Source organism: Amblyomma maculatum, chromosome 1, assembly GCF_055883805.1.
Source record: "Amblyomma maculatum isolate TAMU_Amacu chromosome 1, ASM5588380v1, whole genome shotgun sequence".
NCBI lineage: Eukaryota > Metazoa > Arthropoda > Arachnida > Ixodida > Ixodidae > Amblyomma > Amblyomma maculatum.
This window is the reverse complement of record NC_139344.1, coordinates 278306570-278323319: the sequence shown is the minus strand read 5'-3', so window position 1 is coordinate 278323319 and position 16750 is coordinate 278306570. Positions and strand designations below refer to the sequence as shown.

Sequence of the window (16750 nt, the reverse complement as noted above, 5' to 3'; positions counted from 1 at the left end):
TATGCTGCTGTGGATTAAAAATGAATTACCTATCCAATTTTTTGCATGGAGGTACTAATTAGTGACTAATACCTCTGTCACACAAGCAAATTTAATGTCATTCATATCGAATGACATTAGCATCTAATGTCATTATTCGCCTGCTATGTCATTATTCCCCTGCTACACGAGAAAACTTTGTCATTAGGTTCGAATGACATTCTTCATCGAATGAGTTTGGGGAACTCATTCGCATTCGATTGCAAACCGAATGTGTATTCTTGACACCAGATACGCAGCAGAAACAAGCAACGCAACAACATATTCTGTGCACAGTGAAACTAAAAAATTATATTTCTAGAGTTTTGTTTTAAAACCTGTTAGTTTAGGTGCAAAATTATTCGCACTGCAGGCTCTCACTAAACGGCATTACTCTCTGGCACAGTAGTGGTCCAGTATTGGCTGCGACCGCTGCGACTCACAATCATTTTGGGCTCTTTGTTCCTTGGTGGCCGCATCTCCCCGTATTTATCTCTGAACTATTTAAAGTTGTGACTGAGCTTCTCACAGTTTGGACGTCAATTACATGCTCTACCGGTCTCCGTGCATCTCCGCACTGTGTATCTGCGCTCCGCTGTGTTCAGCCATATTGTTTATTTACAATTAACGAATTTGTGGGTGACTATACTTGGCTTGGATTTTTATGGCTAAAGTACTACAGCACAGCCAAAAGTAATGTTTTTCGCTTGAATTATCACACAGAAATGTTATGATCAGCTTTAAAATGTTACACAGTGATTTCAAACGCCTTTTGTGCGCACTGATGTTCCTTAAGTGCAGTATTTTTTTATAGCTGATCGTAATTGCCACCATTTGCGAATGACATTTTATTTTACTGTGTAGCACCAAAAGAAACCGAATGACATTTGATGCATCGAATGACATTAAATCTGCTCGTGTGACAGAGGTATAATACTGTCTAGATATGGACCTAACTGACTTAGAGGGGTAAAGGTTGCATATTTGAAATCTGCATAAAAACAAATTCATAAAATTTCAATAGGATTGGCTTTAAAATGGGGAAAATGGCTCTAAGACCAGCGTCCCCCCCTTAAGTGGGTTTTCGAATTAACCGCACTCTCCAAGAAATACGACTCAGGCAAAAAAATTAGTTGCAGGAACATGCTACTTTTATTCGGCATATTTTGAATTACAGTAATCAGAGATGCTGGTTTGCCGCATCCGGTAGTTTGTGGCTCCGAAGGTCATGCTCTCGAGTTGGTCAACTAGGTGAAACATTTCAAAACTTCCACCGTGGCACTCAACAAAACTGTGGATAACATTCAGCGATCGGATAACTTCACTGAGAGCAGGTGTTCGGGGAGGCTCATCGCTGTCAACACTATCGTTGCTTTCATCGCGTATGTTCGCAACAGCAGTAAACATCACTCTCCAAGTCCGAATAGCCTGTCTGCTTACCACTCTCAATATTCAGATACTCGGTGAATCCGACTGCATTGGACTCTCCATCTTCTGCCTAGAGTGCATTGATGCAATCGCAATACTCTGCTCGTTCTTCATCAAGCGTACATGGGTAGTCTGCATAGGCATCAACATTGCTTTCACTGAAAAAACCAGCGTGTTCAAAACACCGCCTGATCAATGTGGGCACCATTTGTTTCCAAGCGTACACCGTGAGGCATATGGCTCTGAGGAGGTTGATGGAGTATTCCTTGCCATTTTCGTAGCAAAGGAACACACGCTTGAGCAGGTTTGGCCGATAAATTTTCCTTTGAAGCAGCGAGGTTTCCCAGTCTTCCCGATAACCAGTAGCGGCAGCTTGTGTTTACTGCACATGTTCGCGCCGAACAGAACAGTAATTCTGTCCTTGGCCTGTTTTCTACCCTTGACTGTGGTGTCCTTCGCTGCGAATGTTTTTGTTGGTTGCATCCTTATAAAGAAGTGCAGCCTCGTCAAGGTTGTAAACGCAATCTGCACTGTATTTGCTAAGCAGCGGCGCCAAAGCATGCTTCTTCCAATTCTCGACAATGCTCTCGTTAGCGCTGCTGCTCTCACCACAGACGGTTGGCAAATTTCAAATTATTGCGTTCTCTAAAACAGGTAAGCAATCTGTTACTAAACTTGAATTCTTCGTGCCCAAGTTGCTTATCGTTCCATTTTTGTGAAGGTGGGCTGCGTTTGCTTTCTGCAGCCAGCGAAGCAGAGCAGATTTCACACCTTGATATGCAGGTGCCCGCACTCATGACCGCTTCGAAGAATGTATCTTGCCGTGGGCCTCTAGTGTATTCGACTTGTTGCTCAGTATTGCAGATAACGTCGAAAAGGGCACGCCATGCGTTTTAGCCAACTTTATCTTGGAGCAAGCATTCTTGCCTGCTTCTTTGATCAAGCAGAACTTCTGCTGCAGTCTTGTACTTCGGCATTTCGTTCACTAGTACGGTCACAAATCTAGCACTTCTGCACAGCCCAAAAGAACAGTGGCGCAGTAGTCGACCCATAACCGCTGCGCACAAAAAGAAATGGCGCAGGTGAGACCTGCATAGCGCATACTTGCAGTGTCGGAGGCACGGGGGTAGAGCGGTTACAGTGAACTAGAATAGAGCTGTGAAGCGAGCGGAGGGGGCAGCGCCTTGCTGCGCACGTCACCAGTGTGTCGCCTGAAGCGGCAGCGCTGTTGTCAACCTCACTTCAAGGCGGCCGGTCTGGGCACAGGTGCTTATGTTGTGTTGTGGCTTTTCATTCTCTGTGGTTTCATATATTCAAAGCAAGCACAGAACAAAATTACGTTAAAAGGACAGCTACATAACCAAGCATGCTTTCCAGCCCTGTGTGCCGGCATTGCCACGCTACGAAGGCGAGCCGAGCGTTCAAGGTTGATGGATTGTAGTGCCGCCATTGCAGGGGACACAGCGTGCTGCGTCAGGCAGAGAGGCGCAATCGCACCGGTGGAAAATATTCACTGTAGAGTGGTCTTGGCACGGAACACATGCTACTGCTGACGCAGTGTAAAAAGAGGGTAAAACACCTCGTGAAATGGAGTGGGGTGAGGTAACCTGACAAAAACGGTATGCCCGCTGCATTGCAGTGAAGCACGTCTTTTCCTGTTCATGGCGTGCGTTACTGCGGTCCGATTTTTGTGCGTAGAGCGCTCCGGCTCGGGCACGCCTATAAATCATCGCCATCGGTACGTGGCTTTGCCTTATGGCTCCGTGTGGCCGTCGTTTTGCATGGTTTGCTGCAGAACATGAATCGAGCATGGCCGCAAAGCACCCCAAATTTTCGAATTAACCGGGCTGGCGCGGGCCGCTGGTTCGAACTATCCGCTCAGATTTACATTGGAAAATACGGGACTGCTAAAAACCTTTGAATTATCTGGGGCTTTTAATTAACTGAGTTCGAATTATAGAGGTTTTACTGTAATGAACACGAATGTTGTGAATATTGGTTGTATTGAACTCTTCCTTAAAGGGCAGCTGCATCACTTTTTGAGAATTCCGTGATATTCAAGGATTCCGTTCACTGGCTAAACTTCACTGCTCTTGGGTTTGTTCTTCAGTGAATTTTTGTAATGAATTTTGGTTCTGTCAAACTATTTAACGTTTTTTTACATATTCGCTGTAACGAGGTATTACTGTAGTATGGGAGCATTGCGAGCTTTCTCAGTGTGACTGCAGTCTAAACCACTTTGCAGTTTGTGCGAGTCTGACCATTATCTTATTGTTTAAGTGACAGGTGTGGCTGTTCATGCATGGCAGTGCTGTTTATAACTCCTAGTTGGCTTGGTGTTGGCACTTTGCGAGTTGTGGCACTTCGTAACCACTATTGTGCAAATTGCTGTTGCCTGGCTTCAGCTGCATGCTGTGACACACATAGGTAGATTTTCTCTTTGTGAAACATCTGCCCTGCAGTGATCTTGGTCCACCATTTGTTGTTCCCTGTAAACCTGTTCATGCTTACTCGTCTACACTGTGAAGTGCAGGGTGTGGAACACTGCATGCAAGTCCAGACTCTGATGACCAAGTTGGCAGCATTCTTGGGCTCAATAAGGGGATCATAGAGCTTTGACACCTTGCAGCTCATCTGGATTGATGCTCTGATGTTGAACAAAGCTATGGTAAAATGAGTAGTTTAATGTGAGGCTAGATCTGACACACTTTATCTGACACACTTTCCTTTGACTCTCTGCAATGAAATCACTGCTGCATGTTCCCCATCCCTTTATAAATGTTTATTGCCACCAAGAAAGAGGAAAGAAGGTGAAATAAGTTTTTGTGTTGTCGAACCAAAGCATTCTTCAGAGTATCAATTTTATAAGGGAATTGTAATGCTGCTTAAAAAAAGAAATATCTTGTGCAGTAGCCTGTTAGTCAAGTCAGCTGGTCTGGAAAGGAAATGTTTGAGACAACGCTGGTCCTCATTTAACCCTTTCACTGTCGGGCATTTCTGGCCGGGACGCACCCCCAATGTTGGCTTGGTTTCAGGGAACGAGTGTATCAGGGAACGAGCATAGCTATTTATTTTTGATTATGATTGCTATCCAAATAACATAGTCATCGGAATATGCGCATTTCAATGTTCTGCAGGTATTGTTAACATCGTCATCATCAGCCCGATTATCAGTTGGATAAATGAGGATTATATGCGAAAAACTTCTCGATACTTCTTGCGAGTCTGATTTCGAGCTCTGCTCATATTTATAATGAAAAGAGCCATCGTTCCAGTCCGCAGCCATCCGAAAGTAACAGCGCACAAGGAGGGCGCATATCCGGTGGTGTGCACAACAGAGAGAAATGGCACATTGTGAAATCAAGGTGACGGGGGAAGGTGGAAAGAGGCTATAACACATGAAGCAACCTTCTTTGCTGCTGCTAGCCGCAAGCAAGAGAGAGCGAAAACAGCGATACAAACTTGCCAACAGAACAAAAATAAAAACCTGCAAACCTGCTGCAGATGGCAGAACAACCCTTGAACCCGTAACCGCACGCACCGTGAAACGCGCACGCTGCATGATCGCTTAGCGCGATAGAGTAGTGCGCGCGGAGGGACCGCGCCCCCCAGCAAAGAAGGTGGCGGGGGTGGGCGCGGTCGCTCCATACTCTTCAGTATATACGGACCAACGCAACGCGGGGCGAAAATACGAACTTGTAGAAAGATAATATAGATGGCGCAGACTGTCCAAGTGCGACAGCTTCGCGCTCAGGCGCAAAGTTTTGACCGCATGATAGAAAACGTACCTGTACGTCGGTGACACTGGGAAGGGAAAGTGCGAAAACGTACCTGTACGTTTGTGACAGCGAAAGGGTTAAAGGGGTATAATTATTTACAAATGTATTGTGCAAGCTGCAGGATTGCTCATTATGGCTGCATAAAAACAGGACTACAGAGACCAAATTTTGTTGGCATTTTTCTTTTTGTTAATGATGCGCAAGACATTCCTGTATATGGATCACCGCGTGGTTTTTGCCTACGACCGCCGAGTAATTTTTAATTTAATTTTCTTTTCTTGCCAGTTTTGGTTTCAGTTTTAGCAGCCAAGAGAGGGCTGTGACATCACAATCAAGTCTAGGTCACATGCGGCATGAAAAAACAGCGATATAATTGCCGACTCTTCATGTTTTGTAATTCCTGTCTTTGAGACAGGCTGGCTTTAGTGCTCTGGTGAATTAAAACGACACAGGAACAATTACATCGCTGTTTTATTCATCCCTCACGTGACCCTGATTTGACTTCGACATCACAGCCATCGCTCAACTGTTGAAACCCAAACCAAAACTGGCGAGAAGAAATTTGGTTATAAATTATTCAGCGGCTGTAGGCGAATATCATGAGGTGATTCATGTACAGTAATGTCTTGCGTATCATTACAGAAGATAAAACATGAACTCAAAAATAATGTTTCTGTGCACCTTTAACACCCGCAGTATCTGCGACATAAATTATTTGCTGCTGGTCAGAAGTTGTCTGCTGAAATGAAGTAAGAATTTTGAGTTGGAAGAGTTAAAATATGTTTGGAAGTTTACTTTAAACTTGTAAAGCGTAGATAAAGCGTGTGACAGTAATTATATGAGCACAGAATTATAGTTTGTCCATCATTTCTTGCACATTTTATTTTGCAGCTTGTTTTACTTCTTCTTGTTTAATTATCTTAAATTGTGACTATAAATTGCCATTCTAAAGCTTGTAGTTGAATTCACAAGCTAAGTGTTCCCCTTGTGCAGGAAATGGTCACCATGGGGGAGTTGGCTTTGGCCCAAGAGGAGGAGGTCGCCAAGGTATGCCCTACGGCTCACTGCGCATGCCTCTACCGACACACAACAACGGTTTTGGCATCAGCACAGGAGCGCCCAGTGCGAAGGCCCCGCGGCTTAACCGGAGGTAGCCAACCTCTTGAGCTGCCGCATGCTGATTTGGTCAGCTTTGCCTGTCACTGATACAAAGGCCCTTTTCTTCCATGTTTATTGCAGCTGGCATTTTTGATGTGCTAAGCCTGTCCTGCTAAGGGTTTGAAGCTGTGCCCAACTATTACAGTAGTATAATTCAGGTTGTCCTGCTCAGGGTTCTCACCAGAAATTCTTGTTTAAAAGGGATGGAAGGGATTTAATGCAGGAATGCATTTAACGTTTCATGGCTCTTTGGCCAATTTAATGAAGGAAAGCATTTAGCTTTTCATGGCTCTTTATTCAATTTAATGAAGTAATGCATTTAGGTTTTCATGGCTCTTTGGCCAATTTAATAAAGGAATGCATTTAACTTTTCATGGCTCTTTGACCAGGAACTTTGTCCGTCCAGGTGTGACCTCTGTGGAAGTTTGGATAACTTGAACTAGGATGGCACTGCTGTAATCTAATCTAGTGGTGGACAATGATTGTTACAGCCAAACTGATGTGCGGAAAAACAAGTGCTGCCCACCATGGGGAGAACCCTGCATGCGGACTTTGAGCAAAAGCCAGCTGCATTTGAAGTAGTGGAAGGAAAGGACTGTGATAGCAAGTAAAATTTTTGCAGAAAGAGTTGTCAGGGGTCTTGAAATACCTTTGGCTGCTAGTACCATTTTTATATTGCTTTTTGTCGGTTTTGTCAGTATCATTTATCTTCTATTGCTGGATATTAAGTGCCACCTTTGGCTAGCCTCTTTTCATAGGGGCATTGTCAAAGGTTGGAAAAATGTACGAGCACTGGCAGTGTTACAGGTGCATTGGTTTAACTCGGCACATGGTGGCACTTATCCAACAGCATAAAAATTTTGAGAATGAATATGCACTAAGAAACAGGGCCCTGTTAATTGTCATCTGCAAATTTTGCTCTTACATTCTCAAGTGTTTCTGGAAGCGCATTTGCTTGCACTTTTAAACACGTAGACCTGAAGTTGTAACATGATTTACGTAGATGTTTATATTGCTCGTGTTATTTTGGGCAGCAAAGCTCAACATTTTTGTAGGGAAGTTGGAGGAGTGCCTCTTTGATAAAAATCATTGTCACCACACTGCAGTAACTGACCGAGATTATCTCGTAAGACAAGCGTCAGTCCGTGACGCCAGATGCGGCGGCGCTGGCGACAGCAGTGACTTTCAGGGTGTAGGCAAAAGCCCGAGCCGTCTGCATTGGATGCGCGGCACTTGCTGTGTTTTCGAGCATAATTCCAATATTCCTGCAAACTGGGATCCGGTTAGTTGCGCCACAAGGCACAAAAAAGAAAATGGCTCCTGTTTTCACACGTTTCTTGCAGTCGGATAAAGGTGAGAGTGAACGGCAGCGGCGTTGAGCGCGACAAGTAGACCCTTCGGCGACGGATTACACTACGAAGAGCACAATAACAAACGCCTGCAGCTTGTGCACATTTTGTTTTATATATACTATCAAGTCATAAGAAGTTGTGATGCGATATTCCATATGCCTATGATCTTAAGCGAAGGAGCCGGAGGCATTCAGAGCCAACGGAGGGGGCTTTCAGTGTACGCTGTTCCTCATCTTGCGTTCATTGTGGACATACAAAATATGTCAACTTAGTTTTGTGCACCTGATACAACACAGCTCTGCATGTATTCGGCTGCACGAACAGCTGTGGACGCGACGATGTAATCTTCCATTGTGTTAAAAGCTCGCAGCGTAATGTGGCGTTGCTGAGAAGAGAAATAAATTCAAGCCGGCCAAAGAAAACATTCTACTCAAAGCAGTTTCGTGACTGTGACTACATGCAGTTTGTTCCTAATGTGATTTCTATAGGGCTTTGACAAAAAGGCATGGCTGAACCATGATGCGGTTCTTTCTATTTCCTTGCACAAAAGAGTCGGGACAGTCGCCATTTCCTAGAACCGCGGTTATTAAAGGAAGAAAAGGAGGTAAGGCTTGTACTTTGTAGTTCCATTACTTTCTGACTTCAGGTCTCATTTGTATGTGAACCGTTGCATTTAGCGTTGATTGCGATCCGTTCATGGAGTGCAATCTCTCAATGGGACAGGCGGCTCTGTGCAACGGCTTCTGTGCTAAACATAGACAACTCATCAGCAGCACGCGCTGATGATTTTTGCGAACTAGCAGACGATTAAGAAGAGCCCACTGCTGTGTCGCAGCTAGGTTATGAAAGCTTTGAGAGAACCTTTCCAGCAAGGCATGTGCCTGATATGTTCGTGGAACCCTTACGGGAGCATTATTAGAAGTTAAGAATGTACCGCTCAGCTGAGTATAGGCGCATTCAAGTAAGGAGCGCACAGAGCGAGGTTTCCTTCAGTGCGTCCAAGCAAGCAATCATCGAAGTTGTTCATATATGGCTTCATTATTAATTTAAACAGCGCGAACAAGAAGACAAAGGACAAGATAAAAGAAAGCCACAGTACAAGCGCTGACTCACAACTATGCCTAAGCCTTTACTCCAAGGCCCAGATAAAAACAAATATGACTAAAACGAAAGTCACTTGAAACAACCCCTGGGTTCACCTGCTACGCAAAAAGTCACTCAAAAAAGACATCTCTTTGCAAGAGAAGCTCCGCTCAAGATGGAAGAGGATTTGCCCGGCTATTCAAAGGGAAAGAGAATCGAAGAAGCAAGAATGTGGGGTGAAACATAGAGACCCATTTGTTGGATGCAAGACTGGTGTTGTGTACAGGCTTCCGCTCTCTTGTGGAGCCTGTTATATAGGACAAACAGGACGCTGTATTAAAAGACCACTGGAACACCGGAACAACTTGGAAAGTGGCAAGGACAAAACATTTCTGGTCTCTCATTGCCATTCATGTGAAAAAATGAAGAAGTGTACTCTTATGCTTGACCAAGTTAGGATTTTGTATCGCCGCAAAGAAAAGATGACGAGAGAGATAGTTGTATCATATTTTATTTTAACGGACAATAAGTGTGTCAGCAAGACTTCTCTTGTTCTTTCAAGCAAAGAGATGTCTTTTTTGAGCGACATTTTAGCGCAGCAGGTGAACCCAGGGGTTGTTTCACGCGATTGTTTCGTTTTTGTCATATTTGTTTTTATCTGGGCCTTGGAGTAAAGGTTTAGGCATAGTGAGTCAGTGCTTGTACTGTGGTTTCCTTTTATCTTCTCCTTTGTCTTCTTGTTCGCGCTGTTTAAATTAATAATGAATGTGTACCAACTCGCCAAACAAAGTATCTTAGTAATTCATATATGGCGTTGTGATTTTGCACTTGTTGCTGCCTCGTCATTTTACATAGTTCTGTCTTGTTTGGGAATGCAAATTAAGTTAGAAATGAAAATGATGAGGCTCTTGTAAGAAAACACATTTCAGAACATGGTTTTCTCATGAAGGTATGGGTGCGGAGGAGCTGTAGCTTGGCCTTCAACATAAGTCAGCAGTCAATTCACTAAACGTGTATTGTGAGAGTGCGATAAAAGGGAAAAGTTCTCTAAGTCTGCTAAATGTCCTTTGACACAAGCAGCATTCTGCGCGCATTTGACTTGGTCTCCAGCACAATGGCCCCGTCAATGCCTCGCATGCATTGCAGAGCTCGGCAACCGCGCTTCGCTTATTGCTCATTTGTCTAGTGGCAGCTCTGTACTGCTTCACCCTTTCTATAAAATTCTTTGTTTCTCCAAGGTGCCACGACTGGCACTCAAAGCAGGATTTGGTACACCAAGCCTTGGGGCCATTTTTCACAACAATGACCTTTTGGGCGCGGTGGGAGGTCCAAGACGGAGGTAGTCTGCTACTGCCCTTCCTTCCCAGGAATATGCGCGCGTTTCGTTGAGGGCCATGTAGTTTCTGCTAATGACACACACTACCTTTCAAAATGTCTTACTCTAACCAAAGCAAGTTTTCATGCCAAATCTACGCTCCCTACAGTGGAAGTGCGGCATTATATGTGGGCGCATCTGGTATGGATACATGCGGTGAAAATCCCGATGGTCATTCGTATGGAAATGGCATGCCGTAATGACATTCACAAAGCCGCAGAGAGCTGCGATCAGCACACAGCACAGCGAAGGAGCCGCATCGGCAGCATCCCCGGTCCTCAAAATGTCGTCACGCGATGTATTGGCCAATCACAGGTGGCTGCACGATCCGCTGTAAGCTCCATCGCGCGGGCTGCATATTTCTGCTGAAAAAAGACTATTTCTGCTTTCTTCTGCCTAATTTCAATCTGATGTTTGATTTCGCAGCATGAAAAACTATGGATTTCTGCTGAAAGCTCAATTTTTGCAAAACGTGCTGCAGTGTCCCTTTAAGTTGCAGGTACAGTGAGCTAGAAATACGATTTATAGTTCCCTATAGTTGCCGCGGTAATAACTGTTCTTTAGAGTGAAAGTGCTTGAAGCAGCGGACAGAGTCATCATATGAAAAACTCTTCCAGTCATTTATATTGTTGTCCTCCTTTAACGTGCTAGCAATAGGCCCAGGAGTTGAACAGTGTCGACTATTAGTTTTTCTTATACATTGCGCTTTCTCATTTTCATTTAACTTAATCAGTCACTACAGCCGTTCACAATAGCCGCGCGCTGTTGAGGCCATGGCGAAGGAAGCCTGTGCAGCTCTTCGCAGGGTAATTTCAGCAGCAATCGGCTCCAAAAGTGCTGAACTACTCTCCGAGAATAAATCAAACCATTTCTACGCACAAGATAAGCTTACACTTCTGAATGTTCACACGCACAAACTGGTTTCGAAGGCAGCGTCGCCTGGCGCTGTGTAGACGCTGCGTTTTTGCCTACACCCCATGTCGCTGCCGTTCGCAGCGCCACCTTTGTTTACAAACATGACACTTCTCTATTGGTAGACTGTGCTTACAAGTAAACCAGGTCAGACCTTGGTGCTGGTACACCAAGGACAATTAGAGAATTTAATTGTGCTTGGCACTTTTGTCACTGTTCACTTTGCTTTTATTCTTTTTGCATCAGCTATGTTCACTTATCTGTCTTTTGTGACTACAGTCGCTGACCAAAAATTCAGACCCTTTGTGAGACGTGCTTTTGTATGTTCAATATGTCATTATGTTGGTAAGTTTGTCCTTGTGGGCATTCAAGGAGAAATATTTTATATTCTGTGTACTTATGTCATTTTGGTCTGGCTAGTCTGGCTAGTCAGCTTCACCTTTGGGGGCATTGACTTCTTGCAACTTCTGCAAATTTATCGAGACATTTGCATTGCAGTGAGAGGCCATTATATAATCTCAATGTCTACACCCCCTGAATGGATAAAATGAATGTTTTGCGAAATAAACTGCTCATTAATTTTTCTTGGCAATTAAAGCCTTGGCTACAGATAGCCCTCCCACAAAATTTTCTGAAAGGTAAGAAATACATGATTTGAAAGCTGCCTTAAATACAAGGCTATGTTGTTTTTTGTTTTTTAAAGACTCGAGGAGTTTATTATTCGACATAATTTGGCATTTTCATCTGTGTGTATATTTTTACATTCGAGAAGTTTATTTGCTATGCCCGTGATTTTTACCACGCAGTTCCTCCTCCTTTTGCTCGTCACTTGTGCACGAGTAGCAGCAGGTAGTCCTTTGTTGCGGTGTGCATCATTCGGCATGACAACAGTCTTTTTGGGCACTGTTTTTCAAGATGGATCATTTGATAGCAGCTATGGGGAGCACTCATTGCTTGACATTGCTGCTCATAATGTGATAAACACGCATTGCCCGAGCTAAGCATAGGCATGCTTCATGTGCTTGCATACTATTTTCCCTCGCACAGCTTTCTTCTGGACCTCTGTACTATCACTGCTTCATTGGTGGGTGGTTGCTAGGCGTCGAGCAGCAGTTTTTTGTATGTGTGCAAACTACCTGTTTATGTTTGTAAGCTATCGCTAACATCTGGGGTGGAACTTATCTAAGCTCATCACTAGCATTCTTTTAGCGTTGTACACGCTGATGTGTGCCAGTCAGCCTAATGACCCTTGAATTGTGCATTGGTTCATTTGGCAGTTTGCGTTCAAAAGTATGAATTGGGGAAAGAAGCCTGTGTAAACTCTTTGCCACTTTTGATCCACTACTTGAAATTCTCATCTGTTCTTTGGTTAGACATAAAGAAGCTTGTTCAGAGTGCGATAAAAATTGCAGAATTGCATTATGTTTCCATACTGTTGCACCAGCCACGCCACCTTCTCGCGACAAGTAAGCAGTTTGGGATTATTTCAGTGTTTATATAGAGATACCGTATACACGCGTGTAATGGCCGCACTTTTTTTCTGAGATTTGGGTGAAAATCAGGGGGTGCGGCGATTACATGAGAAAAAAGACAGTGAAAAAAATTATTTGCGGTGGTACCTGCCTTTATTATTGTCAAAAAACTCCTTGTCCTCCTCCGCTAAACTCGTCGGGATTTCAGGCTCATCCCGTGTCCAAAACATCACTCCTCGTCGTCCTCCTCCTCCTCCTCCGAACTCATCGGGACTTGAGGCTCGTCCTTGTCCCAGATGAGGTCATCCTCCGTACCGTCCAGCCTTTTTGATATCCCTGTCGCCTTGAAACTTTTTTCCACAGTTTCGAACGAAACCGTGGCCCACGCTTCGAGTATCCAGTGGCAAACGGCCACAAGCGATGCCCGTTTCAGTCGGCCGGTTGGAGTCTTCTGGTGGAGGGCGGTTGCCATCCACTCACTGTACGCACGGCGAAATCCACACTTAAAAGGGTGGTTTACGGAGACGTCCAGCAGCTGAAGCATGCCGGTCATGCCTCCAGGTATGACGGCCAAGTCCGTGTTAGATGCGCGGAGCTGTTGCCGCACGCTCTCTGTCAGGTGCCCCCTGAAGCTGTCTAGGACGAGTAGAGAATGCGTCGCAAGATTCGCGCTTCTCCCAAACACACTTCAACCAGTCTGTCACCAGCTCATTCAATCGAGGAAATGGCTGTAAAACGGAGGAGCGAACAGACATGGATTGGATTGGATTTGCTGGCCTCACCCTTTGTAACGGGCGGGCATCGCTGCAGCTAGGAGCGCCCCCTTTGTAACGGAGGTGGTGGCCGCTGCCATGCTCGACTTTTTTTTTCCCTCAAATATTTTGTTCTTAATTCTTATTGGCAATTCTACTTCTAACCTTACGCTTCATTTTGGCTTTCACTTGATTTTTGGGCCCCACATGGCGGCAGTAACCACAAAACGTTCCATATTTCTTGCACCGCACAGTAGACGGCACTGCCCAACTTCCTGAAACTCGTGGTGCGGCTTTTACTCGGGAAATTTTTTAAAAGTTTTTTTTCCCAATTTTCTTTCTAAAGTTCGGGGTGCGGCCATTACATGCGTGCGGCCATTACACGCGTGTATACGGTATATTGCATTTTGTCTGTGCAGGATATTTTGATTTCAGTGCACTTCCTTTTTCTGTGTCGGTCAGTCAGTTTTACATTGGCATTCCTTTAAAGGTGGAAACACTAGAACCGATGCTGAAGCTTACACTAAAAACTGCATGATTACAGTGCGTGTACTGCCGAGAATAATTTTTTCCTTATCTAAAGGTTGTGGCCATTACGCTTCTACTTGACATGGTGCCCTCTTCTTTCCTGAAAAAGGTCTTGACAGCTGCTACAGAGCTGCGAGAGGCTTCACTATCCAGCTTTTCATCAAGGGAAACATCTCCTGTCACAGAACTCTTTTTGTAAGCTGTGTGGTCAACTTGCAAAACCTTTTTCAATAGACCACTTGTAAAGCCTGTGAAGCAGTGTTCTGCTTTGAAAGTATGCGAGACTGGGGTGTTCTGATGCTAATTAAGCCTTTAGTTATTTTATCAGATGCAGTGCACCTTTACACTAGAAACTTAAGGTTTCATCTGAATTATCTAATCTGCCTTGTATGTTTCTGCTGGTGCCAGGTAGACATGCGAAACTAGTTCAGTGATGAAACATCTTATAATACCAGCACTGTACTGAAATTCTCTTGACTGTTTTTTACCTGCATGGGTGTGTCCAATCCTCTTTCGCATTTCTCCCTAACTCTCCTCATTTTGTTGACAGGGAAATGCTTCGTTAGTGTTTACTTCCAATTGGCACTCTTTAAGTGTAGTTCTTTGCCTCATGTTATGGAATAGGGCAGTGTCTGAGCCGCAGCATTACCTATCTGCTGATTTTATGGTATTGGATTGTTGGTCATTACACACACATTAAATGTTGTAGCATTTATGGGTGAACCAGGGGTCTTTTCAAGAATTGGAATATGAGAAGAAACACTTTTGTGTAGAGGAGTGGCACTCTTCTTTTGTATTCAGGAGTGCAAAACGATTTAATGAATTGATGGGTTGCCTATTGAAAAACAGGGTGGTGGGGAGTGAAATCACTGGGGCAAACTGTTTTTATGACTTAAGCAATGACAGAATGGAGTGGAAAATGAAATGGTTACTAGGTATTGCCCATCTTTTAGAAGCTTTTAATCCACTGCCCGAGTTGAAATTGGGTACCATCAGTGTAACTTGAATGCCAGCGTATGCTGTTAAGGACATATGTGCTAATCTGATGCATTTTAAAGTAACCATTTTGAGGGGAAAAATTTTGTACTTTAGCCAAGTAGCTAAACTTGGATGTTCAGTGTCCTCTAAATGTTTCCTATATGGTTAGTTTTTTGTTGCACCTCTAGGAATTATGCCTGAAACACACTGTAGAGTGGAAGTTAGTGTTCTGTGCCTGTCTACCTTGGACAGCGAATGCTGGAGATGCATCAAAAATCTGGTGACAGCAATGTAGTTTCAACCGACCTTGTCTGTTTTGATTGCAAGGGAGTAGCAAAGAATTGGCACACTGCACTCAAGGGTTTAGCAACAATCTTCCACTTTGCAGCAGGGCACCTTAATCTTGCAGCCTCTTTCCTTGTCATGTGAATCATGTGCTGAAAATATGGCAACCACAAAAGTCCTTGCTTTGTGTGCTAAGCACCGGTGGCTGTGGCAATTCGTGTGGAACATTAGCACACTATGAAGGAGCTTGCAGTGGAAGCTTCGTTTACTGCACAGCATTCTTTTTTGATTGTATGCGCTTGTCTCTCTCCCTTTGACTTGAGTGTCCATGGCTGCTAACCCATCGCTACAGCTGCATATTTCTTTTTCATGTTTTGTGTATAGCCTTCTTACCAACGTCTGTTCGTTGAGAAGTTTTCTATTTGGGTATGTTATTTATGCGTGTATGCCTACTGAAGGCTGACCTCTGTGATGTGAGGAAGCAGTCTGTATGCATTCATGAGGCTCCCACAGGAAATGGTCAGCATGCTGCAGTGGATGCAAGGTGATTGTTATCTTCGCCTCCTGGGGGTTCGGGCCATTTTACGATGAAAATTGTTTCACTCGTGAAGCTTGATTGCCACATGACCACCCACTGGAACACCTTCACCCGCATCTAGGTGACTACATGCGTGCCGTGCAACACCCAAACTTCGCTGTCGGGTGGGGTGAGTGGTGGTTGTTGCTACTGAATGAAGAATGAAAAGGAGAATGCACGACTGAACTACTGCCTCATGTGGACAGAGGGCAATTGAAAGTGATGCAAGGGAAAAGGCTGAAAGAGATGCAGCGTTTGTAGTAGATACCCCTATAGCAAGGAGCCTCCGCGACAGTCTGCAAAAGCCTTTGATACCTGCTCTCAAAGGTTAGGGCACCACCACCAAAACATATCGAAGTAGCTCCGGGATGTTCTCTGCGTTTCTGCCTAGCCATTTGGTGGGACTCGTGGTTGTGCAAAAAAAAAAGTTTGTTGGAAAGAAAAATGCGATGTAGAGGGAAGGATTGGTCTGAGGGCAACACAGGAAACTTCCTCCTCCCTATCATGGTTTGTGCAATTTTGACCTTTTTTTTTTTTCCAGTGCAAGTTAGCCAACTGGGAAGCTTTCTGGCTAACATTCCTGCCTTCCTTCTCTCTTTGGGGCCCAGGATCATGTGTCAATTTCAGCATTTAGTTTCGAACCTCCCACCACTATGGTGAGGGAGGACTGGTGGCCTGTGCAATTTAAATGAACAGGATCTCTACTTTTTATAAAGCATTTGTGCTTAGCTTGGCTCACGAATATGGTACTTGTACATCCTTGGAAGCACTGTCTAGAGGTTGCACCTACAATTGGGCCCTGCTGCGGTGCCTTACCATTTGGTACAGCGGTAGCTGTTCTTAGTGCCTTAGTTTAATGCGGGATTTGGCTTCAGTTATCCCACTGCCGGGAGCCCACTGGTAAACATGCATCTCCCAGCCCGAGTCCAGGGCAGGTACTGAGCACATTGTGTACTCGCAGCACTACCACACTACCATTACCTCTCGTTATCTAAAGCCTCTTAGAACACTTAAGCCCGCATACTCCCTCCATGACGTCGAGCACCTTGACCG

General features: G+C 44.5%; 1 protein-coding gene across 8 annotated transcripts in view; it reads left to right on the top strand.

Annotated features, from left to right (window-relative positions):
- The window catches only part of LOC146206633 (SOSS complex subunit B2-like), an 86072-nt gene that overhangs the window by 56763 nt on the left and 12559 nt on the right, over positions 1-16750 (top strand). For 5 of the 8 annotated variants that reach the window (XM_084591394.1, XM_084591393.1, XM_084591386.1 and 2 more), the window contains one exon: positions 6219-6375. In XM_084591394.1, coding sequence (XP_084447520.1) covers positions 6219-6375 — 157 coding nt within the window. Of the gene's footprint in view, positions 1-6218; positions 8144-13966; positions 16221-16750 lie in introns of those variants that run through there. The other 3 variants (XM_084591387.1, XM_084591388.1, XM_084591391.1) reach the window with 3 other exon arrangements.